At 42.6% G+C, this 23,978-nt stretch overlaps 1 protein-coding gene across 1 annotated transcript in view; it reads right to left on the bottom strand.

Moving 5' to 3' along the window:
• Positions 1-18,140: 18,140 nt before the first annotated feature.
• Positions 18,141-23,978, bottom strand: part of LOC136881792 (endothelin-converting enzyme homolog) — a 115,857-nt gene continuing 110,019 nt past the window's right edge. Inside the window, exon 21 of the mRNA XM_067154229.2 lies at positions 18,141-18,804. Coding sequence (XP_067010330.2) covers positions 18,631-18,804 — 174 coding nt within the window. The 3' untranslated portion in view covers positions 18,141-18,630. The remainder of the gene's footprint in view (positions 18,805-23,978) is intronic.

Raw genomic sequence — 23,978 nt, 5'->3', positions numbered from 1 at the left:
TATCTACTACGGAAGACAGAACAGAATATATTTCTCTTAGACGATGAATTCTGCTAGCCACTGAATCGAGCTGTGTCTCCTTCATTGAAAACAAGATTTTCTTGTGGAAATGCACAGGATTCCAGTCAGCCATTGTTAATGGGAACTCTAGGTTTCGAGATCTTTTAATCCTAAACAATTTTCCTTCATTTGAAGATGCCCGCATCCCCTCTCGAATCGATATAGTATTCTTTCTACTTTGCCACGTTTCAATTTCTTGTAATAAACAGTTATTTATAACCTGCAACCTGTTTTTCACGTGCAAGATAATTCCTACAAACTGGTAAAATGTCAGTTCCAAGAGAATTCCTAGCAAATAGCCATCGGCAATCCTCCACATGTTCGCATTTCCAATTACTCTATTGTAAGCAATTCCTCCAACTTGGGTCAACGAGTAGGAGACTACTATTAGCACATGGATCAACTGAATCTTCTTATTTATCATCCCCATTTCAACCGGCAAATTTGTATCTGCTAAGTGTAGTAACTTATATATGTCTCTCTGGTAACTTCTGCTGTTGGATATCGTATACCAAAAGAACGATACTAAACCAGCCAAGGAACTGGTGTAAGTATTCATTACTTTGCTCAGAACTTCCGTGACTTGTAGCGGATAATCCATTTCCGTGTGCAGAACAGCAGTTACGAAACATAGAATGTAAAAACACACCAGTACTAAAGAATACACCAGCTCCGGTTTACTTCGTGTTCTGCGATTATGCAGTGTAGCAAGACCAAATATTCTAGATATTAATTGTACAGGAAACACTGCCTCGTAAATGTTACATGGCTTCAAGAAGCGCTGCATGCTGCCAACTGAGGTCTTAGTTGAAACTCTATTGCTGATTGAGACGGGTATACAAACACATTATGTTTATTACTTGATATTATAATGGAAAAACATGTTCTTCTTGTCATCATGTTTAATCTATAACTATTTTAGGAAATGTGTGTTTCTAATAATGTCAAGGTCGCTGATGTGAATTAGTATTTGTCTTGTTAAAAGTACAAACAAACCCCTCGTGAACCAACTCCTGCTACTGGACGTCTACCGCATTAGGGGCAATGATTGGGATCAATTGGTCAGTGTCTCTCCTTGGTTGAATACTCAGCATTGAAGTCTTCGGTCCACAGGGTCTCGGGTTCGATTCCGACTGGATAGAGGATTTTAAATGCGTCTTGTGACTCAATTCACAAGAAGAACACGTTTTTCCATTATAATAGCAAGTAAGACACATAATGTGTTTGTATACTATTCCCGTGTTAAATTTTTATTTTCAGATTTGCTTCTCATTTCTTTGAAGTTCTCCCCTTAAATTTATTTTCCTCCACAGCGCAGCAACTCTCAAAAGAAACTAATTACCGCCAGTGGCGGCTCGTGGCTGTAGAGTATGGTGAAGAGCTATTGCCCGTTCGGTTTCGAGCGACAGATTTAGGAACTTCTTTCTTTCTTTCTTTCTTAATCTGCTTACCCTCCAGGGGTGGATTTTCCCTCAGACTCAGCGAGGGATTCCACCTCGACAGCTTCTTGATTTGAAAAAGACAACATCTCCCTCATCTGAATATGCACGTCCCTTCACAGTTTTAGACATTGACATAGGACAGTGTCCTGGAGCTTCAGACTCTGGTTCGGGGGATACAACCGGGGAGGATGACCAGTACCTCGCCCAGGCGGCCTCACCTGCTATGCTGAACAGGGCCTTGGTGGGGGAAGATTGGAAAGGATAGACAAGGAAGAGGGAAGGAAGCGGCATTTGCCTGGAGGAGAAGTGGGAAACCACGGAAAACCATTTCCAGGACGGCTGAGGTGGGAATCGAGCCCACCTCTACACAGTTGATCTCCGGAGGCTGAGTGGACTCCGTTCCAGCCCTCGTACCACTTTTCAAATTTCGTGGCAGAGCCGGGAATCTAACCCGGGTCTCCGGGGTGGCAGCTAATCACACTAACCACTACACCACAGAGGAGGACAAGATTTAGGAACTACGTGTTGTTTTTGGTTGTTTTGTACTCGTACCTCGTACCTGTGACTGGCGGAGGGTCCAGCACGTGACCACGATTTATTGAATTTAATGTTTCGTCATGACCACGAAAAGCTAGTTCTTGCTTACTTAAATAGAGCAATGCATCAATTACCAACTGAAGGAAAAGCCTATTTTTCACTGAACTGTACAATTACAATATACAGTCTGGCATTTTCTTTCAGGGCATCAGAGATCGTATTTTGGTTTGTTTCCAATGTCTTGAAATATAGCTGCCGTATTTTATGTTCTGCAGAGTCTGAGTGCTTATGTAAAGAACGTGTTATGTTCAAAAGGGCTAAAAATCCTTCTTTATTCCAAACGTTATGTTTTTTCATAAAAGGCAAGCAGTCCTAGCAAAACGACTTCTATAGAGCTGGAGAGGAGCACAACCATGGAAATTCCTTAAACCACGATCATTTGAAACTAAGATTGTAAGATTTACCGGAATGTTTCACTTCTTTTGTAGCACAAATTTGCAGTGATTCAGTAGGGCGATCAAAACGTAGAACTTCATTCTGATCTTCGTTTCTCCGACGTGAAAATGGTGTTTATAATAAAATGCACACTATGTCATAAATAGGATACATATTTAAATAAAACAGCACAACACTACGAATGAAACACGATGCGTTCTTGTACTTCACACAGGATGACGCGGGGAAGACGAAACATTCCGCTCTTCCGACAACTTCACTAGCACATTTCGCTATGTGGAAAGTACGCGGGTGACGTCACGGTTGTCATGGCAACCGCCAAGGCCAAGCGCTAGGAGGGAGCACTTGGGAGGTAGAGGCAGCTGCGGAATCTCTCGTCTTCACTCAGTCTCACGCGCCGTACTGTGGCCGACAGCCGGCGCATTCGTGAGTTCCCCTGGTTCTCATCAGGTGATGAGGTGCTCCAAACGCCGTACAATAAAACATTTTCTTTCCGTAAAACCAACAAATGTCATAAGAAAAATAAATTTAAGTAATTCATTATGGTAAAAATAAGTGGTGAAGTGGCACTTCACCTACTTCACCTGAAAAGCCGCCCCTGGTAAAACACAACATAATGCACACAGTTTATATTTTGAATTTATTTATTCCAAACAACAGGTAAGAAGCACAAACACACACGCGCTGGGAGGTAGCGTTGCTCTAATTGCCCTACACGTGCCTCCTGGGTGGTGCTAACTGAGCCACAGCGACAACAGGCAGCCAGACTATCCACAGGATCTTCTGGCAATGACATATTTTCGACGAATTAATAGAAACAGTTCTTCTCAGAACTCATTAACGAGAAACATTGGTCCATCTATCAGACTCCTACAACTGAATGTCGAGAGCATTAGCAAGGCAAAGTGTGACTATCTATCGAAATTCCTGTTGGACAATAACATCGACATTGTCGCCATTCAGGAAACTCATGTTTCCAACGAAGAAGCATTCCGAAGCAGAGGTCGAATTCCTGGATATACTGCTCTTGGTGCAACTTACCACGAGGTATATGGTATTGCTACGTATGTTCGGAGCAACCTAAACGAGGCTTCACTAATTTCTGTTAATGTGAAGGAAGATATACATACGGTTGTCATACAAGTGCATGATATCACTATAACAAATGTTTATAAGCCACCTGAGACACCCTGGCCCTATTTTGTCTTACAAACTGCAGAACATCCTGCAATTTATATAGGGGATTTCAATAGTCACCATGGATTTTGGAAATACTCTGACAATGATGAAAATGGAAGTATGCTTGCAGAATGGGCTGAAGTGAACAATCTTCATCTAGAGTTCGATGCCAAAGATCAAGGTACTTTCGGGTCAACAGCTTGGGCAAGGATTCTAATCCTGACTTATGTTTTGTTACCTGCAATGAAAGAGGTTTCCCGATCAGTGCCACAAGAAAAGTGATAGATGCCTTCCCCCACAGCCAGCACAGACCTGTAATAATACAAATTGGTTGCACGGTCCCTGTCATACAATCAACTCCACATGCTCGATGGAACTTCCACAAAGCTGACTGGGCAAAGTTTTCAAGGGAACTGGATAAGTGCATTCGCTGGATCCCTCCATCTCATAAGAACTACCATCGGTTCATCGGTGCAGTAACTACAACAGCTAAAATGTGTATGCCAAGAGGACATCGAAAAGAATATATCCCAGGATGGAGTGATGAAAGTGAAACACTGTACCAACAATTCCAGCAAAGTAGCGACCAAGAGATAGCTACAGAACTTTTGACCAGCTTAGACTTATCTCGAAGGCAGAAATGGACAGACACAGTTGAAAGTATGGACTTTACCCACTCAAGCAGGGAAGCATGGAGTCTTCTGAGGAGATTGCGAGGAAGTGGATCTGTATGCAGAAAACCATCAGGAGTAACACCTGACTAAATTGCTTCCCACATCATTACCACATCAAGAGTGCCTCCCGACAAGAAACATACCAAACATATTAGACGACAGCTTCGTGATTTGAAAAAGACAACATCTCCCTCATCTAAATATGCACGTCCCTTCACAGTTTTAGACATTGACATGGGACTAAAGGACCTCAAACCTTTTAAGTCACCTGGTTTCGATGGGATCCATCCAGAATTTTTTATTCATTTGGGAGGATATGCTAAGAAATGGTTGGCAGAGTTCTTTACTGACATCCTGCTGACTGGTCAACTTCCATTGGAGTTCAAGAAGGCTAAGATAATTTCTATTCTGAAACCTGGCAAACCCAGCAACAAGGTAGAAAGCTATCGACCCATCGCCCTTCTTTAGCTGCTGCTACAAACTTTTTGAAAGGTTGATATATAACAGAATAAGTAGCGCAACCCTAGAGCATATTCCAGTTGAACAGGCAGGCTTCAGACCAGGGCGTAGCTGCTGTGACCAAGTATTGTCTCTTACATCCTTCATTGAGGCAGGATATCAAATGAAGCTGAAAACATCTGTAGCATTTGTTGATCTTACTGCTGCCTTTGACACTGTATGGAGGGAAGGCCTTATCTACAAATTACTTCGTATCATACCATGCAGAACGATGACTCAACTGATTAACAACATGTTAAGTGATCGGAAGTTCCAAGTAATCACTGGAGGCAAGATAAGCAAGGAGAAGAAGCTAAACAACGGATTGCCCCAATGATCAGTTCTCTCACCATTATTGTTCAACTTATATCTCTCTGACCTTCCTTACACTTCATCCAGAAAATTCTACTACGCCGACGACTTGGCTCTAGCTGTACAAGATGAAGTAATGGAGACGATTGAAGAGATTCTGACCAAAGACCTGTCTTTACTGGAAAATTACTTCAAAATCTGGAGACTTCAACCCAGTGTGAGTAAAACAGAAGTGCCTTGCTTCCATTTAAATAATCGTTTGGCGAACGTGAAACTGAACTTTAGTTTCAGAGGAAGAATTCATCGTCACAACTGGGACGCAAAATACCTTGGTGTCATCTTGGACCGTACACTATCCTTCAAACAACACCTCCTGAACTTAGTACAAACGTTGAAGTCTCGAAATAACATCCTTCATAAATTGTGTGGAACTACCTGGGGATCTTCAGCAACCACTTTGCGATCTTCAGCCCTGGGTTTGGTGTATTCAAGTGCTGAGTATTGTGCACCTGTTTGGATGAACAGTCATCATACAAGGCTTGTTGACACCCAGCTTAATACCACAATGTGCATCATATCTGGCGCAATCACATCTACTCCAGTTCATTGGCTCCCACTGCTAATTGGTATAATGCCACCTGATCTACGCCGATCTAATGCCCTTATGAAGGACTTCCACAAGATTGCAAGAAATCCTAGTCTACCCGTGAATAGTGACCTGCCACTTCTGAATCTTAATAGACTGAAATCACGCCATCCAACTCTGCGTGATGCTGCTAACATGGACGCTAAGGATTTTAAATCTCTTGATGAGTGGAAAAGTAGATGGGAAGCAGCAACGGATGTGGGCCTTCATACCTTCTTCTCAGGCCCTGAACTTCCAAGTGGATCCCACCTACCACGCAAGACCTGGACTGTCCTGAATAGAATAGGACATGGCCGGTGCAGAGCCGCTCTCCATAAGTGGAAAAAGCTACCTAATCCAGACTGTGACTGCGGAGCTCCACACCAGACTGTTCATCATATCGTCAGGGAATGTAAGTTTTGAACGTATCACGGTGATGAAGATGACTTCCTGCTGGTATCTCCAGAGGCTGTACGTTGGATTGAAAAACTTGATAATCAATTGTGAAGCACAAATTAATTTGTTTCTCAGCTGTAAATATGTATATATATTACTGATATTGTCTGTATAAGCCATACGCTAAATAATAAATAATAATACACACGCGCTTACTCGCAACAGCTAGGTAGTTCAATGTGAGGTAAGTTCATGATACTATTACTTTCATGTAGGTAGTCAAAAACTTGACGAATGTGGCGGGGGGGGGGGGGGGGGGGGAGGATCACGTCGCGTGTTCACCCAGCTCTGTGGCTCATACTGCTGTTAAGGCCTCATTCGGCGTCTTGCATCAATGAATAAGAGAGGGACATGTACGCCCCTGGTTGCATTCTGCGCAAGCAGTCAGCAATAAACGCAAATGGGATAAATTTCAACCTATAATGGTACTGTGTGGCAACCTTCGGTGTACTCCCCCTGTGGGTGGGGGTGGTAGAATAACACCCGCGATATCCTCCGCCTGTCGTAAATAGGCGACTAAAAGGGGCCCCAGGAGCTCTTAACTTTAGAGAGTGGGTTGACGACCACGGGGCCCTTTGCTGGGTCCTGGTATTGCTTCTACTTACTTGTACCAGGCTTCTCACTATCATCTATCCTATCCGACCTCCCTTGGTCAACTATTGTTCATTTCCGACCCTGACAGTATTAGAGCACTCGAGGCCTAGGGAGTCTTTCATTTTCACGCCCTTCCTTCATTTTTCAAAATGTTGGATCCCTTCTATTTTTTCCCTCTGATTAGTGTTACGTAGAGGATGGTTGCCTAGTTGTACTTTCTCTTAAAACAATAATCACCACCACCATCTCCCTACATTCAGCACCCTTCGCTTCAGCAATGCTATCTGCTTCATTTCCATTCAATTATTTTAATACGTTCTCAGTAATGTGAAAACTGTTACAATAATATATGCAGCCTCTAACCAGGTCCCCCAACTCGTAATGACCGGTTCAGGAAGAAGTGGAATTTCCAGAGCAAACTGTTTAAACATACTGATTCTACACGGAATAATAATAATAATAATAATAATAATAATAATAATAATAATAATAATAATAATAATAATAATAATAATAATAATAATAATAATAATAATAATAATAATAATTGTACCGGTTGGTACACCTATACGCCGCACATTTGAATTTTCCGCCTTAAAGTACTCCTCTAAGCTAAAACTCTGAACTTTGAAACTGAATTAATTCAACCGTTTATCAGAAGATGTCACTGTGTTAATTTCGAATTGTTTTTGTTTACTATTACCAAGAAGTGTGGACATTCTCTCACAGATGTCTCTACCAAAAAACTATGATATTGCACCCTGGTGCGAAGTGATGGAAACTTTTCGTGAAGATATTTTCTACTCATAAGTTTTCCTATAACTAAATTTCGTTCTTTCATTTGTGGGTTGGCAATATAAATCTTTTCTTTCCGCCAGTTTTGAAATTAGCCAATCGTAAATTTCTGTTATTAATTTTCAGCCAATGGCGTCTTTCTTCCCCAATGTTGATGTGTAACTGTAAGCTACCCAATAAACGACTGTGGGTGTGACTTAATCATTCATGAAAGGTCTCGAATCTTCCCCGAGAGTATAAAAACTGCTGATTTTCCTGGCTCTCGGCCACTCGTACAACATCTAGCTTAGTGTATGGAAGTATAGCAGGAGGCGGGAAGCGCGTCTTTCATCAGTCAGCAGCCCTTCAAAAAGGTAATGGTCGTTTAACAGCCTTATTCTCTTGCTAGCTCAGCAGTTTAATCCTCGAGGAAGGTCCGAAACCGTTTTTGATGTAACCTATACCATTTCGATGTAAAATTTTCATGTTACTTTAACTGTAAATCGGGGATAGAGAGTGCTTTACCCTCTCGAGCTCCCCTTCATTTTCATCTGAGGTGACTACGTTTTCGTCACCGATTTTCTTCTCTTTCTTTATGTATTAAAATTTTCTTATATGAGTCACCTCCCTAGTGTGCGAATAGCCCCTGTTGAATTGGCCTAGCGCCGCTTAGTTTTTAACAAGCTTTCATGGAGGAGTGCAAGTACTCGCCTCCATTCATCTTTGTATTTTGGGCCATTAACTTAACCCGTTTTTTTTCCTTCCTGCGAAGGCCCAGTAGATTGGGTACGAGATACCTGTTTATATTTGTAAGTTGTGCCTTGATGGCAGTTAATTGTAAAGTATGGTAATGCCTTCTATAGGCTTGAAAAATTGAGAGCGGGTCAGCTCTTTGTTTGTGGTAAAAGTGCCTCTAGGAGGCCCGGTATGGTTTTTGGAGCTTATGTTCCTGGTATGAAGGGGATTTCTGCCCCTTTGAACAAATGTGTAAAGGTGGGCTAATTGCCCAAGGATTGTGAAATGTGGGGCTCAAAGCCCAGAACTTGTAAAGGTCCCGGAATTTGTGTTTGAGTTTGTAAAATTATACTTGTACCTGATTTTTCATTGTTATTTCACCTAGTGAAAATTTGTTAAATCTTGTTGTCTATTGAAAATACACTGACTGACAGTGACAATGCAACACCAAGGAGGAGTGGTTCGAAAGGGATGAAAGTTGGTGAAAAACAGAGACGGCACGGATGAATAATTGATGTTTATTTCAAACCGATATGCAGGTTACACAATGCGCACGGCATCGACTCAGTAGGATGTAGGACCACCGCGAGCGGCGATGCACGCAGAAACACGTCGAGGTACAGAGTCAATAAGAGTGCGGATGGTGTCCTGAGGGATGGTTCTCCATTCTCTGTCAACCATTTGCCACAGTTGGTCGTCCGTACGAGGCTGGGGCAGAGTTTGCAAACGGCGTCCAATGAGATCCCACACGTGTTCGATTGGTGAGAGATCCGGAGCTTACGCTGGCCACGGAAGCATCTGTACACCTCGTAGAGCCTGTTGGGAGATGCGAGCAGTGTGTGGGCGGGCATTATCCTGCTGAAACAGAGCATTGAGCAGCCCCTGAAGGTACGGGAGTGCCACCGGCCGCAGCACATGCTGCACGTAGCGGTGGGCATTTAACGTGCCTTGAATACGCACTAGAGGTGACGTGGAATCATACGCAATAGCGCCCCAAACCATGATGTCGCGTTGTCTAGCGGTAGGGCGCTCCACAGTTACTGCCGGATTTGACCTTTCTCCACGCCGACGCCACACTCGTCTGCGGTGACTATCACTGACAGAACAGAAGCGTGACTCATCGGAGAACACGACGTTCCGCCATTCCCTCATCCAAGTCGCTCTAGCCCGGCACCATGCCAGGCGTGCACGTCTATGCTGTGGAGTCAATGGTAGTCTTCTGAGCGGACGCCGGGAGTGCAGGCCTCCTTCAACCAATCGACGGGAAATTGTTCTGGTCGATATTGGAACAGCCAGGGTGTCTTGCACATGCTGAAGAATGGCGGTTGACGTGGCGTGCGGGGCTGCCACCGCTTGGCGGCGGATGCGCCGATCCTCGCGTGCTGACGTCACTCGGGCTACGCCTGGACCCCTCGCACGTGCCACATGTCCCTGCGCCAACCATCTTCGCCACAGGCGCTGCACCGTGGACACATCCCTATGGGTATCGGCTGCGATTTGACGAAGCGACCAACCTGCCCTTCTCAGCCCGATCACCATACCCCTCGTAAAGTCGTCTGTCTGCTGGAAATGCCTCCGTTGACGGCGGCCTGGCATTCTTAGCTATACACGTGTCCTGTGGCACAGGACAACACGTTCTACAATGATTGTCGGCTGAGAAATCACGGTACGAAGTGGGCCATTCGCCAACGCCGTGTCCCATTTATCGTTCGCTACGTGCGCAGCACAGCGGCGCATTTCACATCATGAGCATACCTCAGTGACGTCAGTCTACCCTGCAATTGGCATAAAGTTCTGACCACTCCTTCTTGGTGTTGCATTTGCTCTGTCAGTCAGTGTATAACCTTTATTGAAATTTTAATTCATCTTTCGGACTTGTAGTTAGACCCATTCCAGCCCGCACCTTCTTTCACATCTGCTGTTCCACAGATATCTCGGAATAATAATAATAATAATAATAATAATAATAATAATAATAATAATAATAATAATAATTTAAGCATTATTCGTCTACTGATGTCCTCCCACGCCTCATTTGGCCAATTCTTGTTCTTTTCCAACCCCGACGGTATTAGACCATTCGAGGCCTAGGATGTGTTTCATTTTCACGCCCTTCGTGGCCTTCTTCTTTGGCCGATACCTTCATTTTTCGAAGTGTCGGATCCCTTCCATTTTCTCTCTGATTAGTGTCATATAGAGGATGGTTGCCGAGTTGTACTTCTTCTTAAAACAATAATCAACCACCACGACCTATCACTCATCACAGACACGCGCAATAGTGAATGCGCATAAGGTTAGTTTCAAGAAGGGCATCCGGCTATAAATCTGGCCCAGATCTGTATTAAGTGCTGACCTTAATAAACTAGGACTTAGCCCAGGAAGAAGAATTCAAAGATCTCTTTATTGTAAGGCCTACTGCATCTGTTAGTCGGTTCTTTATTTTCAAATAAGCTAAGGAGAATCAATGTTATTATATTAGCATTACAGCTGTGCCTAATCCAGTAAAAGGTATTTTTAAGCATTATTCCGCGTACAAGAACATGGCATTGAGCTGTGGAAAAGTTCGTTAAAATACAAATTCAGGTAAATTATTAACACCATGGCCGTAAGTGTAAGTATTCCCACGACCACAAAATAGAAAACTGCCGCAAGTTCAGTTTTGCATGTATGACTTAAAATTTATGAACTTCTATTATAATATGTTCATAATGCATTGTGCCATTGTAATGCTGAATGTTAGACGACCATCGTATACAAGTATCATTATCATGAAATATTATTTACTATTTCTCCCATTGATTCAAACCCTTGAAAGCTTCTCCTCAAATACACTATGTGCACCTTTATTGTGTTCTATCACCATTTTGTAACTATACCCTCTCCATCGGTCGATCCTGGCTACGCTACTGAATAAATACGACATAGCCTACCAAGACCTTCGTCTATCGTTTTTTCTCTGCCGTGTGATTGGCATGTGTCTGCCTTATCTGTTGCCCGGCATGTGCCAGCCTTATCTTTTGTAGTGTAATAGAATGAAGTTAAAATGATGAACTATTGCGTCAGGTGTGGATGAAAACAATTCCAGTAAAAGCTGAGTGATAATCAATTTCATTGGCAAATTAGAATCCTGTTATGGCTGACAATCATCGATATATTTGGCTGTTTACTTGCCATTATTATTTATTAGGGATAATCGCCATGTTTCCGTCTCCCTTACCTGTAATAATGAAGAGGTTCCTTACAGCAACTATGATCATCATACTCAACATACAATTTTTCTTCTTCTTTTTCTTCTTCTTCTTTTTCTTGCGTTCCGGCCTTCTAAAGACCTCGTTACAGTTTCAATTCTTCCTCTTTAGTTGTTCTTTCCTTTTCTTCCAGTATTATTTCATTGTTTCACTGTGCTTCTTTTTCCTGTCTTCAGTCCACTTTGTGCCTGTTTTCTTTTCCTTCCTTCCTTGGAATCCTTCCATTTGTAAGACTTTCTTCCAAAAAATCTTTCTTTCCAATAATTCTTGTTCTCATATGTTGTTCCTTTCCAGGTCTTTCTTGACTTCTTGAATCCAGATGGTGGTTGATTTTTTAAATATTTATTTTATTATTTTTATTTATTGCACAAATGTTTCCCTTCCTGTTTAATGGCGCAACAACACGGCAGGTTTTCGACGATACTGGAATAGGAGAGAGAATATACTGGCCATGCCACGAATTAAGGCACACTTCGGCATTTCTTCTTCTCTCTGACCTTTTTCTCAGTTTCATGGGATCGACACTTCATGTGGATCATACCCACTTTTATTGCCGGATACCCTTCCTGACGCCAACCCTACGTGGAGGGATGTACGGCATTCTGTTTCTGTGGTATAGCTGGTAGAGTTGAGTGCTTTGTATAGATGGAGAGAAGTGTATGCTGTTAGGACGTATACAAGCACCTAGCCCCCTAATCAAGAAGTTAGCGATACCGAGTTAAAATCCAAGTTCCGGATGGGAATTGAACCCAGGCCCCACTGAACCGAATGCCAGTACACTCACCATTCAGCCAGGGAGCCACACGGTCTGTATTTACCTGGTGTAAAAATGAGAAAACGGAGAACGCCATTTTCTGTGGTGCCGACGGTAAACTTCAGCCCACAATGAAGACTTAAGTTTTCAATCCTCATCCTAAAGGGAATCTCCCTGTGGGTGGCGGCGGTAGAATAACGCCCATGGTATCCCCTGCCTGTCGTAAGAGGCGAGTTAAAGGTGCCCTAGGGACTCTCAACTTGGGAGCATGTATTGGCGACCTCGGGGCCCTTAGCTGAGTCCTGGCATTGCATCCACTTACTTGTGCCAAGCTCCTCCCTTTCATCTATTCTATCCGACCTCCCTTGGTCAACTCTTGTTTTTTTTCGATCCCGACGGTATTAGAGCACTCGAGGCCTAGGGAGTATTTCATTTTCACGTCCTCCGTGACTGCCCCTTGACTTTCTTTGGCCGATACCTTCGTTTTTCGAAGTGTCGGATCTCTTCCATTTTTCCTCTCTGATTAGTGCTATATTTAGAGAATGGTTGCCGAGTTGTACTTCCTCTTAAAACAATAATCACCACCACATCACCAAGCCTGAAAGGAACACCTTCTCTCTGGCCAGGAGATTAGGATTTGTTAGGGAGGAGTGAGGATTCAGGAGATGGAAAAACCAGGGTGTGATTTGGTAGGGAAGGACGGGGATTGGGCCTCTCGGCTAAGGTTTCTATTTGTTTACACAGGTATAGATTAATATTTATTTATTTATTTATTTATTTATTTATTTATTTATTTATTTATTTATTTATTTATTTATTTATTTATTTATTTACCATACGCCTTTACAGTATCTATGGAAGGCCAGGGGAAAAGGACAGGTCCCTACATAGACGATTAATGTGCACAAAAGTACCGGTACATTGTTGAATATTATAAGAAACGAAGACCTGCATAGGTGGTTATACAGGACAATACCTATAAAGTACAGTTCAAAAAACACGCTGTTCTCTAACGTATTATACGCACTGTAAGCAAGGGCGTAACGAATAGTATACGGAGTGAATACCCAACATACAACAACATACAATACATAATATATAATAAAGACAGATATTATTTGCACATATGAGTTGTACCGTTTTCTGCACCGAATTAATCGGATCGATTAGCCTCACACTAATGCAATATATTAATGTAATTTGCGTTATAATATGCAAGCGTCCGCCTCTGTGGTGTAGTGGTTAGTGTGATTAGCTGCCACCCCTAGGGGTCCGGGTTCGATTCCCGGCTCTGCCACGAAATTTGTAAAGTGGCACGAGGGCTGGAACTCGGTCCACTCAGCCTCGGGAGGTCAAATGAGTAAAGGGAGGTTCGATTCCCACCTCATCCATCCTCGAAGTGGTTTTCCCGTCGTTTCCCACTTCTCCTCCAGGTAAATGCCGGGATGGTACCTAACTTAAGGCCACGGCCGCTTCCTTCCCTCTTCCTTGTCTACCCCTTCCAGTCTTCCCAACCCCCCACAAGGCCCCTGTTCAGCATTGCAGATGAGGCCGCCTGGGCGAGGTACTGGTCATTCCCCCTAGTTGTATCCCCGACCCAATGCCTCACGCTCCAGGACACTGCCCTTGAGGCCATAGAGGTGGGATCCCTCGCTCAGGCCGAGGGAAAAACCAACGCTGGAGGGTAAACAGATTAAAGAGAAGAAGAAGAAGAAATAAGCGATTTGTTGGATAATTTCGTACCATTTATATTGCCTTGTGTACCCAATCCTTATTCCGTTTCTCTGTGGGGTGGGGTATGAAGTGAGTTGAATCGTCATAGCGAGTTTTTACGACCGAATGCCCTTCCCGACACCAGCTTGATCGGACGATTTAATGGACTGAAATGAATGACTTGATATATACACTGACAGACAGAGCAAATGCAACACCAAGAAGGAGTGGTTCGAAAGGGATGAAAGTTGGGGAAAAAACAGTCGGCACGGAACAATAATTGATGTTTATTTCAAACCGATATGCAGGTTACACAATGCGCACGGCATCGACTCAGTAGGATGTAGGACCACCGCGAGCGGCGATGCACGCAGAAACACGTCGAGGTACAGAGTCAATAAGAGTGCGGATGGTGTCCTGAAGGATGGTTCTCCATTCTCTGTCAACCATTTGCCACAGTTGGTCGTCTGTACGAGGCTGGGGCAGAGTTTGCAAACGGCGTCCAATGAGATCCCACACGTGTTCGATTGGTGAGAGATCCGGAGCTTACGCTGGCCACGGAAGCATCTGTACACTTCGTAGAGCCTGTTGGGAGATGCGAGCAGTGTGTGGGCAGGCATTATCCTGCTGAAACAGAGCATTGGGCAGCCCCTGAAGGTACGGGAGTGCCACTGGCCGCAGCACATGCTGCACGTAGCGGTGGGCATTTAACGTGCCTTGAATACGCACTAGAGGTGACGTGGAATCATACGCAATAGCGCCCCAAACCATGATGCCGCGTTGTCTAGCGGTAGGGCGCTCCACAGTTGCTGCCGGATTTGACCTTTCTCCACGCCGACGCCACACTCGTCTGCGGTGACTATCACTGACAGAACAGAAGCGTGACTCATCGGAGAACACGACGTTCCGCCATTCCCTCATCCAAGTCGCTCTAGCCCGGCACCATGCCAGGCGTGCACGTCTATGCTGTGGAGTCAATGGTAGTCTTCGGAGCGGACGCCGGGAGTGCAGGCCTCCTTCAACCAATCGACGGGAAATTGTTCTGGTCAATATTGGAACAGCCAGGGTGTCTTGCACATGCTGAAGAATGGCGGTTGACGTGGCGTGCGGGGCTGCCACCGCTTGGCGGCGGATGCGCCGACCCTCGCGTGCTGACGTCACTCGGGCTGCGCCTGGACGCCTCGCACGTGCCACATGTCCCTGCGCCAGCCATCTTCGCCACAGGCGCTGCACCGTGGACACATCCCTATGGGCATCGGCTGCGATTTGACGAAGCGACCAACCTGCCCTTCTCAGCCCGATCACCATACCCCTCGTAAAGTCGTCTGTCTGCTGGAAATGCCTCCGTTGACGGCGGCCTGGCATTCTTAGCTATACACGTGTCCTGTGGCACACGATAACACGTTCTACAATGACTGTCGGCTGAGAAATCACGGTACGAAGTGGGCCATTAACCAACGCCGTGTCCCATTTATCGTTCGCTACGTGCGCAGCACAGCGGCGCATTTCACATCATGAGCATACCTCAGTGACGTCAGTCTACCCTGCAATTGGCATAAAGTTCTGACCACTCCTTCTTGGTGTTGCATTTGCTCTGTCAGTCAGTGTAATACGAGTAGTGGGAAGGGAGAGGGTGAAAGCCGATGCCGGCACATAGACTTGTCCTGTCGAATAACACGAAGGTGTCTGCTCATATATTAACGTCTCCATCCGAGGGACGAATAACAATCAACATATGCCCTCATTCCATATGAAAACTGCAGTGAGATTTGGAATTGAATCTAGGCTTTTGGCACGCAGTCTAGTGATTAGAAATTGTATACCACCACCTCTCCTAACATTCTCACGGTGAAAATGTTTTCGACCAACGGGACTCGAATCGGCTACCCCTCTATGGGTGAGGGCGATGGAATAACACCCACAGGCATAGGGAGGGTCTACACTCTGGTCAACCTAGCCAAGTCGTCTTTTGCACCTTGAGCTGCATAATGCAGCTGTGCATGCATCCTGAGAGGCCCTAATCTAAAAGGTGGAAGAATAATTTGTTAAAAATTTGTATAGGGTAGTGAGGTACAATTCCAATATAAATACAATTGGATCAGTCTTAGAAAACCCACTATATCTCATTTTTCAACGTTAGTACCAGTTACATGTGACTGGCTGTGGAAAAAGTGAAGCAGCTCCTATGTGAATGTGAAAAATAATACATTTGTTTCTATTAATTTGCATTTCACATTGTTATAAGTCTGAAGCTGTCTTAGCTAAGCTCTGGGACCTTTCCTTGAAGTGTAAAATGCTATTTATAATAATGGCATATCTCTATGAACCTTAAGTGGGAGTATGATACTGCAAGCACTGTCTCTTGTATTTCTCTCTAACTAGTTTATACCTAGGTCCATTGTTGAAGTACTTGCGATACATTTTTGATTGGATGGAATGGTAGAATTTTGGTCATAGATGTTAGCATTTTTATCACTTCCTGCATGGAAGGTCAGAGAAAAGTTTATGAAATGGTCAGTTATGCATTTTCATTGAGCTTCAGTCATGTGGTTATCGAAGAAATAATACCTTTGCCTAAAATTCCTGAGACTCCTTCAAACAGTCAACCCAAAATGAATCATCATCCTGTTACCGAATGTATTGAATAACTGCAACTAAAAACTAATTCAACATCAGATAATTCAACCATTATGGAAAACACTTCAATTCAACTTTTAGTGTTACAAGCACTGTATAATGCAACAACCCTATGAAAATGAAAAAATCTTTCCATCACCTGAAAAGAAATCCATGCCAAAAAAAAAAAGTAATATCTTCATCCGATTTAACATCAGATAAACATTTTTCAGATTGTTAAGTTAAAAAAAATATCTCTTCAGGAATGACAATAGTGTAAATATAAATCAAAAGATATTTTTTTACAAGTTGTTTTACTTTGCACCGACACAGATAGGTCTTATGGCGATGATGGGACAGCAAAGTGCTAGGAGTGGGAAGGAAGCTGCCGTGGCCTTAATTAAGGTAAAGCCTGGCATGAATCAGAAGATAACCGGCATGTCAAACACAAGAAATCTTCTAGATGATAAATCTGAACGAGAGCATTCAAAAGACAACAAGTGTGAATTCAGTCATCATCTGCATTATAACTGTGTTGCTGGGCAACATTACATCGCACATTTTATATTGCTAAGTTCATGATGAAAAATTTCGGATGATCCCAGAAATTGGATGGATGGACGGACGGACGGATGGAACAGCCAAGAGCATTATTTTGCACGTAGTTCAATAGGGCACAAACTTTTTGTTTTAAGTTTCCAGAAGAAAAAATTTGAGTGATAAGAATTTCATATTGGTCCGTATTGAACAAGTTCAGTTCCTCACTGCATGTCAAGCTTTTCATTTCACTGCGCAAGGTGAGTCACATATTATTTATTTTTTCTTTCGTTCCCTTGCCTTTAAATTTTCTTAGCACTAATTTGGCTCTGTTTATCAGGTCAAATATTGTTCCGCATTGAACTGGGAACTCACACCATCTATGCTTTCGAACATTTTGACCTTCACATGAAAACTTCGCCAGCACTTCAACATAAAAATTAAGACATTGTCAAATGTCAACTGTAATTATATTTATTGCGGAACTGCATTCCACTTTATTCATTATATTGGTGATAGATTTCAATTCTCTTCGCACCAAGATAAATATCTACCAACATTTTTATGACTTTTAAATGCCCCATCTATCATATTATACATATGTGCAAATTTTTAGCATCAATTTGAACTTGCATCACAGACAAGCTTATCTTTTTAACTAAGCATTTTATTTCTTCCATGGTTCATGTTATGTGTTTGTACATTGGTTTTGTGATTTTTAGTACCTTGCACTATTTGTGTTATTGGCTGATGATGACCCAGATCTGGAGTTGAAACTAATACCATGTGAAAACAACCTGTAATGTAACTCACGTTACAAAATAATTTGTATTGAAAAGGTGGAACCATAAAATAAATTTAATTTTAAGAATAAAAAATAATTTAAAAAATGTACACTAAATAAAGTTTTATTTGAAACAAAAATCGGTTTCACATTGATATCACATTTTGAGTACATTTTGTATTTTTTTTTTAACACTTTAACAGTGGTTTAGAGGTTGTGAAAAATGAAAATACCAAAGTACAAGCTTTTATAATGAATTTGTGTGCTACTGCTATTGCAGAAAGTCACCATTCCTAACAATCATTAAACTTCCCATAGACTCTACATACTCTGATCCACATTTACTCATTAAGAGCTTAAATTAAGTAATGTTTAAGAAGTCAAGAACAAATATATATATTAACATTTTCTGATTCTTAAGAAAACAATCATAAATAAATAAAACATTGTCTTAGAATGGACTGACTTATTATTTTCATATCACAGTCTGTTTTTTGATGGTTGTTCTTTGAAGGGGCCTAACATCTAGGTCATCGGTCCAGAGTCTGTTTTTATAATGGTCAGTAGTAATTAAGTGCCTCCAGACATAAGGCAATAAGCCTCGAGATGATCCCTGGTAAAGTCTCAAGTAATATTTTACCAGATTATACACTTGTTCTTTGGATTCATAGTGCTGTTAGCAGGACAGTTCCAAGCCTTGGCAAAGTCGGGCGTGTTGGAAAGTGTGCCCAGGACTCGGAACTTAGCTGGACTGTGACGATCTCTCAAGATGGCATCGTCGTAAGCAGGCTTCGAGGCTTGACACCACAACTGTAAAACAACAAACATACGTCTGATATTTCTTGGACATTATTGCAGGCATTACTTTTTCACTTTATATATTACAAAAAATGTTTGCAAAAAAAAGGAAATTTGATTTTGATGGTTTTTGGTAAATATGTACTGAAGTTTATAGTACAGAAATCTTCTGGTTATTTTGGCTAATGGAGGTGAGAATATGCATAAAAACCAATGAATGAAAATCATGGAATAATATGACTTATAGTCTACGCATTTTTAGAGAATCTGCCACCTGGGTGACAGTCCTAAACCCCCCTGTAGGTGGAGGCGGTAGAATAACACCCACGGTATCCCCTGCCTGCCATAAGAGGTGACTAAAAGGGGCTCAAGGGGCTCTCAACTTGGGCTGGTGACAACGGGGCCCTGAGCTGAGTCTTGGCAATGCTTCCACTTACTTGTGGCAGGCTCCTCACTTCCATCTAGCCTACCCGACCTCCCTTGGTCAGCTCTTGTTCTTTACCGACCCCAATGGTGTTAGGTTGCGAGGCCTAGGGAGTATTTTGTTTTCACGCCCTTCATGGCCCATGACTTTCTTTGACCAATGCCTTCATTATTTCTGAAGAGTCGGACCCCTTCCAGTTTCTCTCTCTGATTAGTATTATATAGAGGATGGTTGCCTGGTTGTACTTCCTCTTAAAACAATAATCACCACCACCATCACCACCTGGCAGTCCTAAATGCAGATCAGTGGTGACTGAAAACCATAGTAGAAGTCAGACATATAACTCTTAATATGTTTTGAAGGTCCACCACTATCACTGTATTCCATAACATGCCCCAACTACCTGTTTGAAAATTTGTCTTTTTTTTTTTTTGTGTACAACTTCCAATTATTGCTTTATAGTTAAAACAGGAGTTCTTTTTCATGTTTTTTTGGCATGACAAGAGAAAACTGAAGACCTTACAGACTGATTCATCATCATTAGTTTTAGTCCATAGATTGGTTGGCAGCAGCTGTCCATGTTTCTTTGTTCTGAACTTTCCTCTTCATTTCCAGGTAGACATTGCATCCATCATCAATGATAATCTGTGTTGTGGCCTTCCTCTGCAGTACTGTCCCCCCGCGATATTCCTGAGTAACATATGAGGTCTTAAAACGTAGTACAGTCATTAAGTTCTGAGACTTGATGCCTGGAGGATAGACACTCACACGACTCTGTATGTTGTTATAATGCTAAAAAGAGAAAGATGTTCCACCTATTCAATACAATAACACTGTTGCACGAATCAATGTAGCAACATATTTAATTTGTTATGGGACCGGTTTCGACATATGTCCATGTCATCATCAGTCTACACAAAAATGGCAAGAAGTCAACACAATTGTAACACACACAAAAATGGCAAGAAGTCTGTTCGAACTGTTTATGGCCAACCAGTACGCGCATCATCTTCCAAACTGTCCCGTCCTTGCACAAAGCATTGGTGCCACCTAAACACTACACTGCGGCTCAATGCATCCTCACCGTAAACCTGCTGCATCATTTCGAACGTTTCGGCAGCGGTTTTGCCTAATTTCTGGCAGAACTTGATGTTTGCCCGTTTCTCAAACCGTGACATGTCAAGGTCCAACAGGTGCATTCAAATCACCGTCACAACGACCATACGTCTGCTTCCAGTGCATGCACTCAACTGTCTCTTGCGGGACGAGAGACTAACTGACATGGTACCACACCACGGCGCCACCTATGCGTTATAGTGCACCACAGTACCATTATGCGGTCAGTCTCAGAACTTAATGACTGTACTTCATATGAGTCCTATAAGTTTCATCCTTTTTTTTTCTTCAGAAAGCACTCTCAGGAGTTTCCCTTTCTTCCATTACAGTACTATCAAGTATCTCCTTACTTGTAGTCTTGTTTACCCAACTGTCCTTTAGCACGTGTCCATATCATCACATTTCTAGGACTTCTAATGGCTTTCTCTCTATTGCTCCAACTGTCCAGGGTTTGCAACCCTATAGAACGATGCTCCACACACAAGTTTTCATTACATTCTTTTCCTAATCTCAAGGCTAATGTTTTGTGAAGTGAGCAAGACCCCTTTTCTGGGAAACCTGATGGATCCTAGTTACAGTCTTTGTACTCCTTCCATCTTTAGTTATTTTGCTTTGCAAATATGTATATTTTACCACATCTTCAAGAGTTTTCCCAGTCAATTTGATGTTGTTTGTTCATGGAATTTGCTGTCTACCACACACACCAGGAATTTTGTTTTCTATCTCATACTATCCTCCATATTTTTTAACACATTGGTGATGGTAGTACTCATTCTACCCTTAAAATACAGTAACTGTATCATCAGCCTACTGGAACATTTCTATTTTATTCCTGTGAATAAAGACTCCAGTGTCAATTTTGTCTTGCCCATCGTTTGACGAATTAAAAATGACCAGTGACAGAGACCATGCTTGCTTAGTATCTTTCGTCATGTTGCCATTCTCCTGGTGTTTGCTGTACATGATCATGGCTGTTTTACTTGCATACAAGTTCCAGATTACTCTTCGGTCTTTATACTCTCAATTCCTGTTTACCTGAGTGCTTTGAGAAAGTCTTAAAATTGTCGAATGCATTATGTACGTCTACAAATGTCAGATGTTCAAACCCTTCGTCGTACATTTCTTTATCTAACCTTAGGCTGTTAACTTTCTTCTCCTAATAATCCTTTCTTCTGATAAGTGTTAATAGGAGATGGCTCCCTAATTGTACTTCCTCTTAAAACAATCACCACCACTACGATCTCTGTTACCATCTCTTCTGACCCCAACAGAATTAGAATTGGGAGGTCTAAAGAACCTTTGAATTATTTTGCTGATATCTTCATTCATCAAACTTTTTTATTTTTTTATTTCCTCTTTGGATTAGTGCTGATGAATATTTCATTGTACTTCCCCTTAAAAATAATAATCACTACCAGCACCAGGTTTCCCAGGTCAACACCCTGGGGTAGAATAACATCCACGGTTTCCCGTGCCTGTCATAAGAGGTGACTATAAGGAGCTGCAGGGGCTCTTAACTTGGGGGCGTGGCTTGGCGACTACGGGGCCCTTAGCTGAGTCCTGGCACTGTTTCCACTTACTTACGCCAGGCTCCTCACTTTCCTTTTTCCTATCCGACCTCACTTGGCCAACTCTTGTTCTTTTCCAACCCGAATATATTATGTTTGCGAATCATAGGGAGTCTTTAGTTTTCAAACCCTTTATGGACCCTTCTTTCCTTGGCCGATACCTTCCTTTTTTGAAGTGATGGGCCACCTTTCATTTTTTTCCCTCTGATAAGTATTAACAGAGGATGGTTGCCCAGTTTTATTTCCTCTTAAAACAATCACCACCACCAGCACTCTCCCAGCTCACCTGAATTAAAACCTTAGGGGCCAATGACCTAACTGTTAGGCTCCTTTTAACAACAAACATCATCATCATCATCATCATCATCGAATTAAAACCTACGTGATTTCTTCTCATGGGGTTATATAAAAAATAGTGTCCAATGCCTTCCATGCTACAGGTCTTGTTTAATTTGTAAGAAAGGACGATGCTTGCAGCCGCCAATATTGATCATGGGATGATGATCCGTGCATGGTGGAAACTAGATTACAGGATTGAGGTTTCCTGAGGCACCAAGGATATGATAGGTCTGATTTCTTGGATGAATGGTTGCTGGGCTTTGGTTCAGAGGGCCCCAGGTTTGATTCCCGGCCAGGCCATGGATTTTACCTGTGTTTGGTTAATTCCTTCAGTTCGGGGTTGGATGTTTGTATTTGTCTTTATTTGCATACAATGTATTGCCTTCATCATCAGCTGATACTCATATGTGAGTATTCATATTTTTCCTGTGATTCTTTCAATATTTGAATTCAGGGATGCAGATGCCTTTGGTGGCTAAGGAGACCAATCCTGGCATGAAACATACGACCACATCGGTTGCACCTTATAGAGGGTGGAGGTAGGGGTTGAACCTGGCGTTGTTAACACCTTTGACGTTTTTCTGCTTCCTGTCTAAGATGTTCACGCTCAAATTGTGCAACAGCAGGTGCACTAGTTGTGTGTCAGCGAGTGTAGTCTTCTTCACTGATGTACGAAGTACTTGGATCAATGTCAGTGCTCCTGAAGGTCTTCTTAATCTGATCTTCATAGTGCTTCAGAGGGGCACCATGAGGTCTCCTGCCTGAACTGATTTCAGTATACAGAATTTTTCGGGGAAGTTTGTCATCTTTCATGCACTAGATATGCCCAATCCATCTGAGTTGGTGACCAACAGTGGTGGCCTCTGTATTGTTCATCTTTGCCCTCTCCAGAACAGTTGTGTTATTTGATGTTCACAATATATCTGAGCTGGTGGAAGCATTCTAGTCTCTTCATAACACAGCTATATAGAGTCCAGGTTTCACATCCATACAACAGGGTGGGGATAACAACTGTTTGATACACCATCAATTTTGTATATATTCTTATCTTTATTCAGGAAGACCCGATGTGTAAGCACGTGTGGGCAGCATGTATTTTCTTCTCCACGTCCTTCTCTGTTGAACAGTTACTAGAGAGAATACTTTCTAGATAAAGGAAATGATACGCTTGTTCTAGAGGCATACTGGAGATGGAAATACTGAAATCTGAAAAAAGGCAGTTCCAGAAGCTGACTGTGCGAATATCTTTGTTTTAGGAATGTTGATGGTTAGGCCAAATTGTTCATATGCCCTAGTAAAACAGTTAACTGACAATTGCAGCTTGTTAGGTGTTTGAGCTGGAGAAGCATTGCATACAACACTTCATACAACGTGTGACAATAAAGTTCGGTGAATGAATTCAGAACGGTCGATCTGGTAACACTGGTGACACACAATGCTGCACCTGCGAAGCAGCAGGTTTTGACCATCTGCTCCCAGCGTTGTTCAGTTGAGCGTCGTGTGTGTGCCGTGTGAGACCTGTTTGACACAGTGCGTGTTTAGTGTGTTGGTTCTGAACGGTGAACAGGAACATAAATGACCAAAAGATCAATGTACAGTTTTGTTTTAAGCTTGGCAAGACACCGAAAGAAACGCATGCGATGCTGGTACTTGTTTATGAAGATCAAACACTGTCCTTGAAGTGTGTGTATGAGTGCTTCACCCATTTTCAAGGAGGCCATGAAAGTGTTTCTGACAAC

The sequence above is a fragment of the Anabrus simplex genome, chromosome 10 (assembly GCF_040414725.1).
Source record: "Anabrus simplex isolate iqAnaSimp1 chromosome 10, ASM4041472v1, whole genome shotgun sequence".
NCBI lineage: Eukaryota > Metazoa > Arthropoda > Insecta > Orthoptera > Tettigoniidae > Anabrus > Anabrus simplex.
Note: the sequence above shows the minus strand (reverse complement) of the source record. Positions and strands in the feature narration are given on the sequence as shown.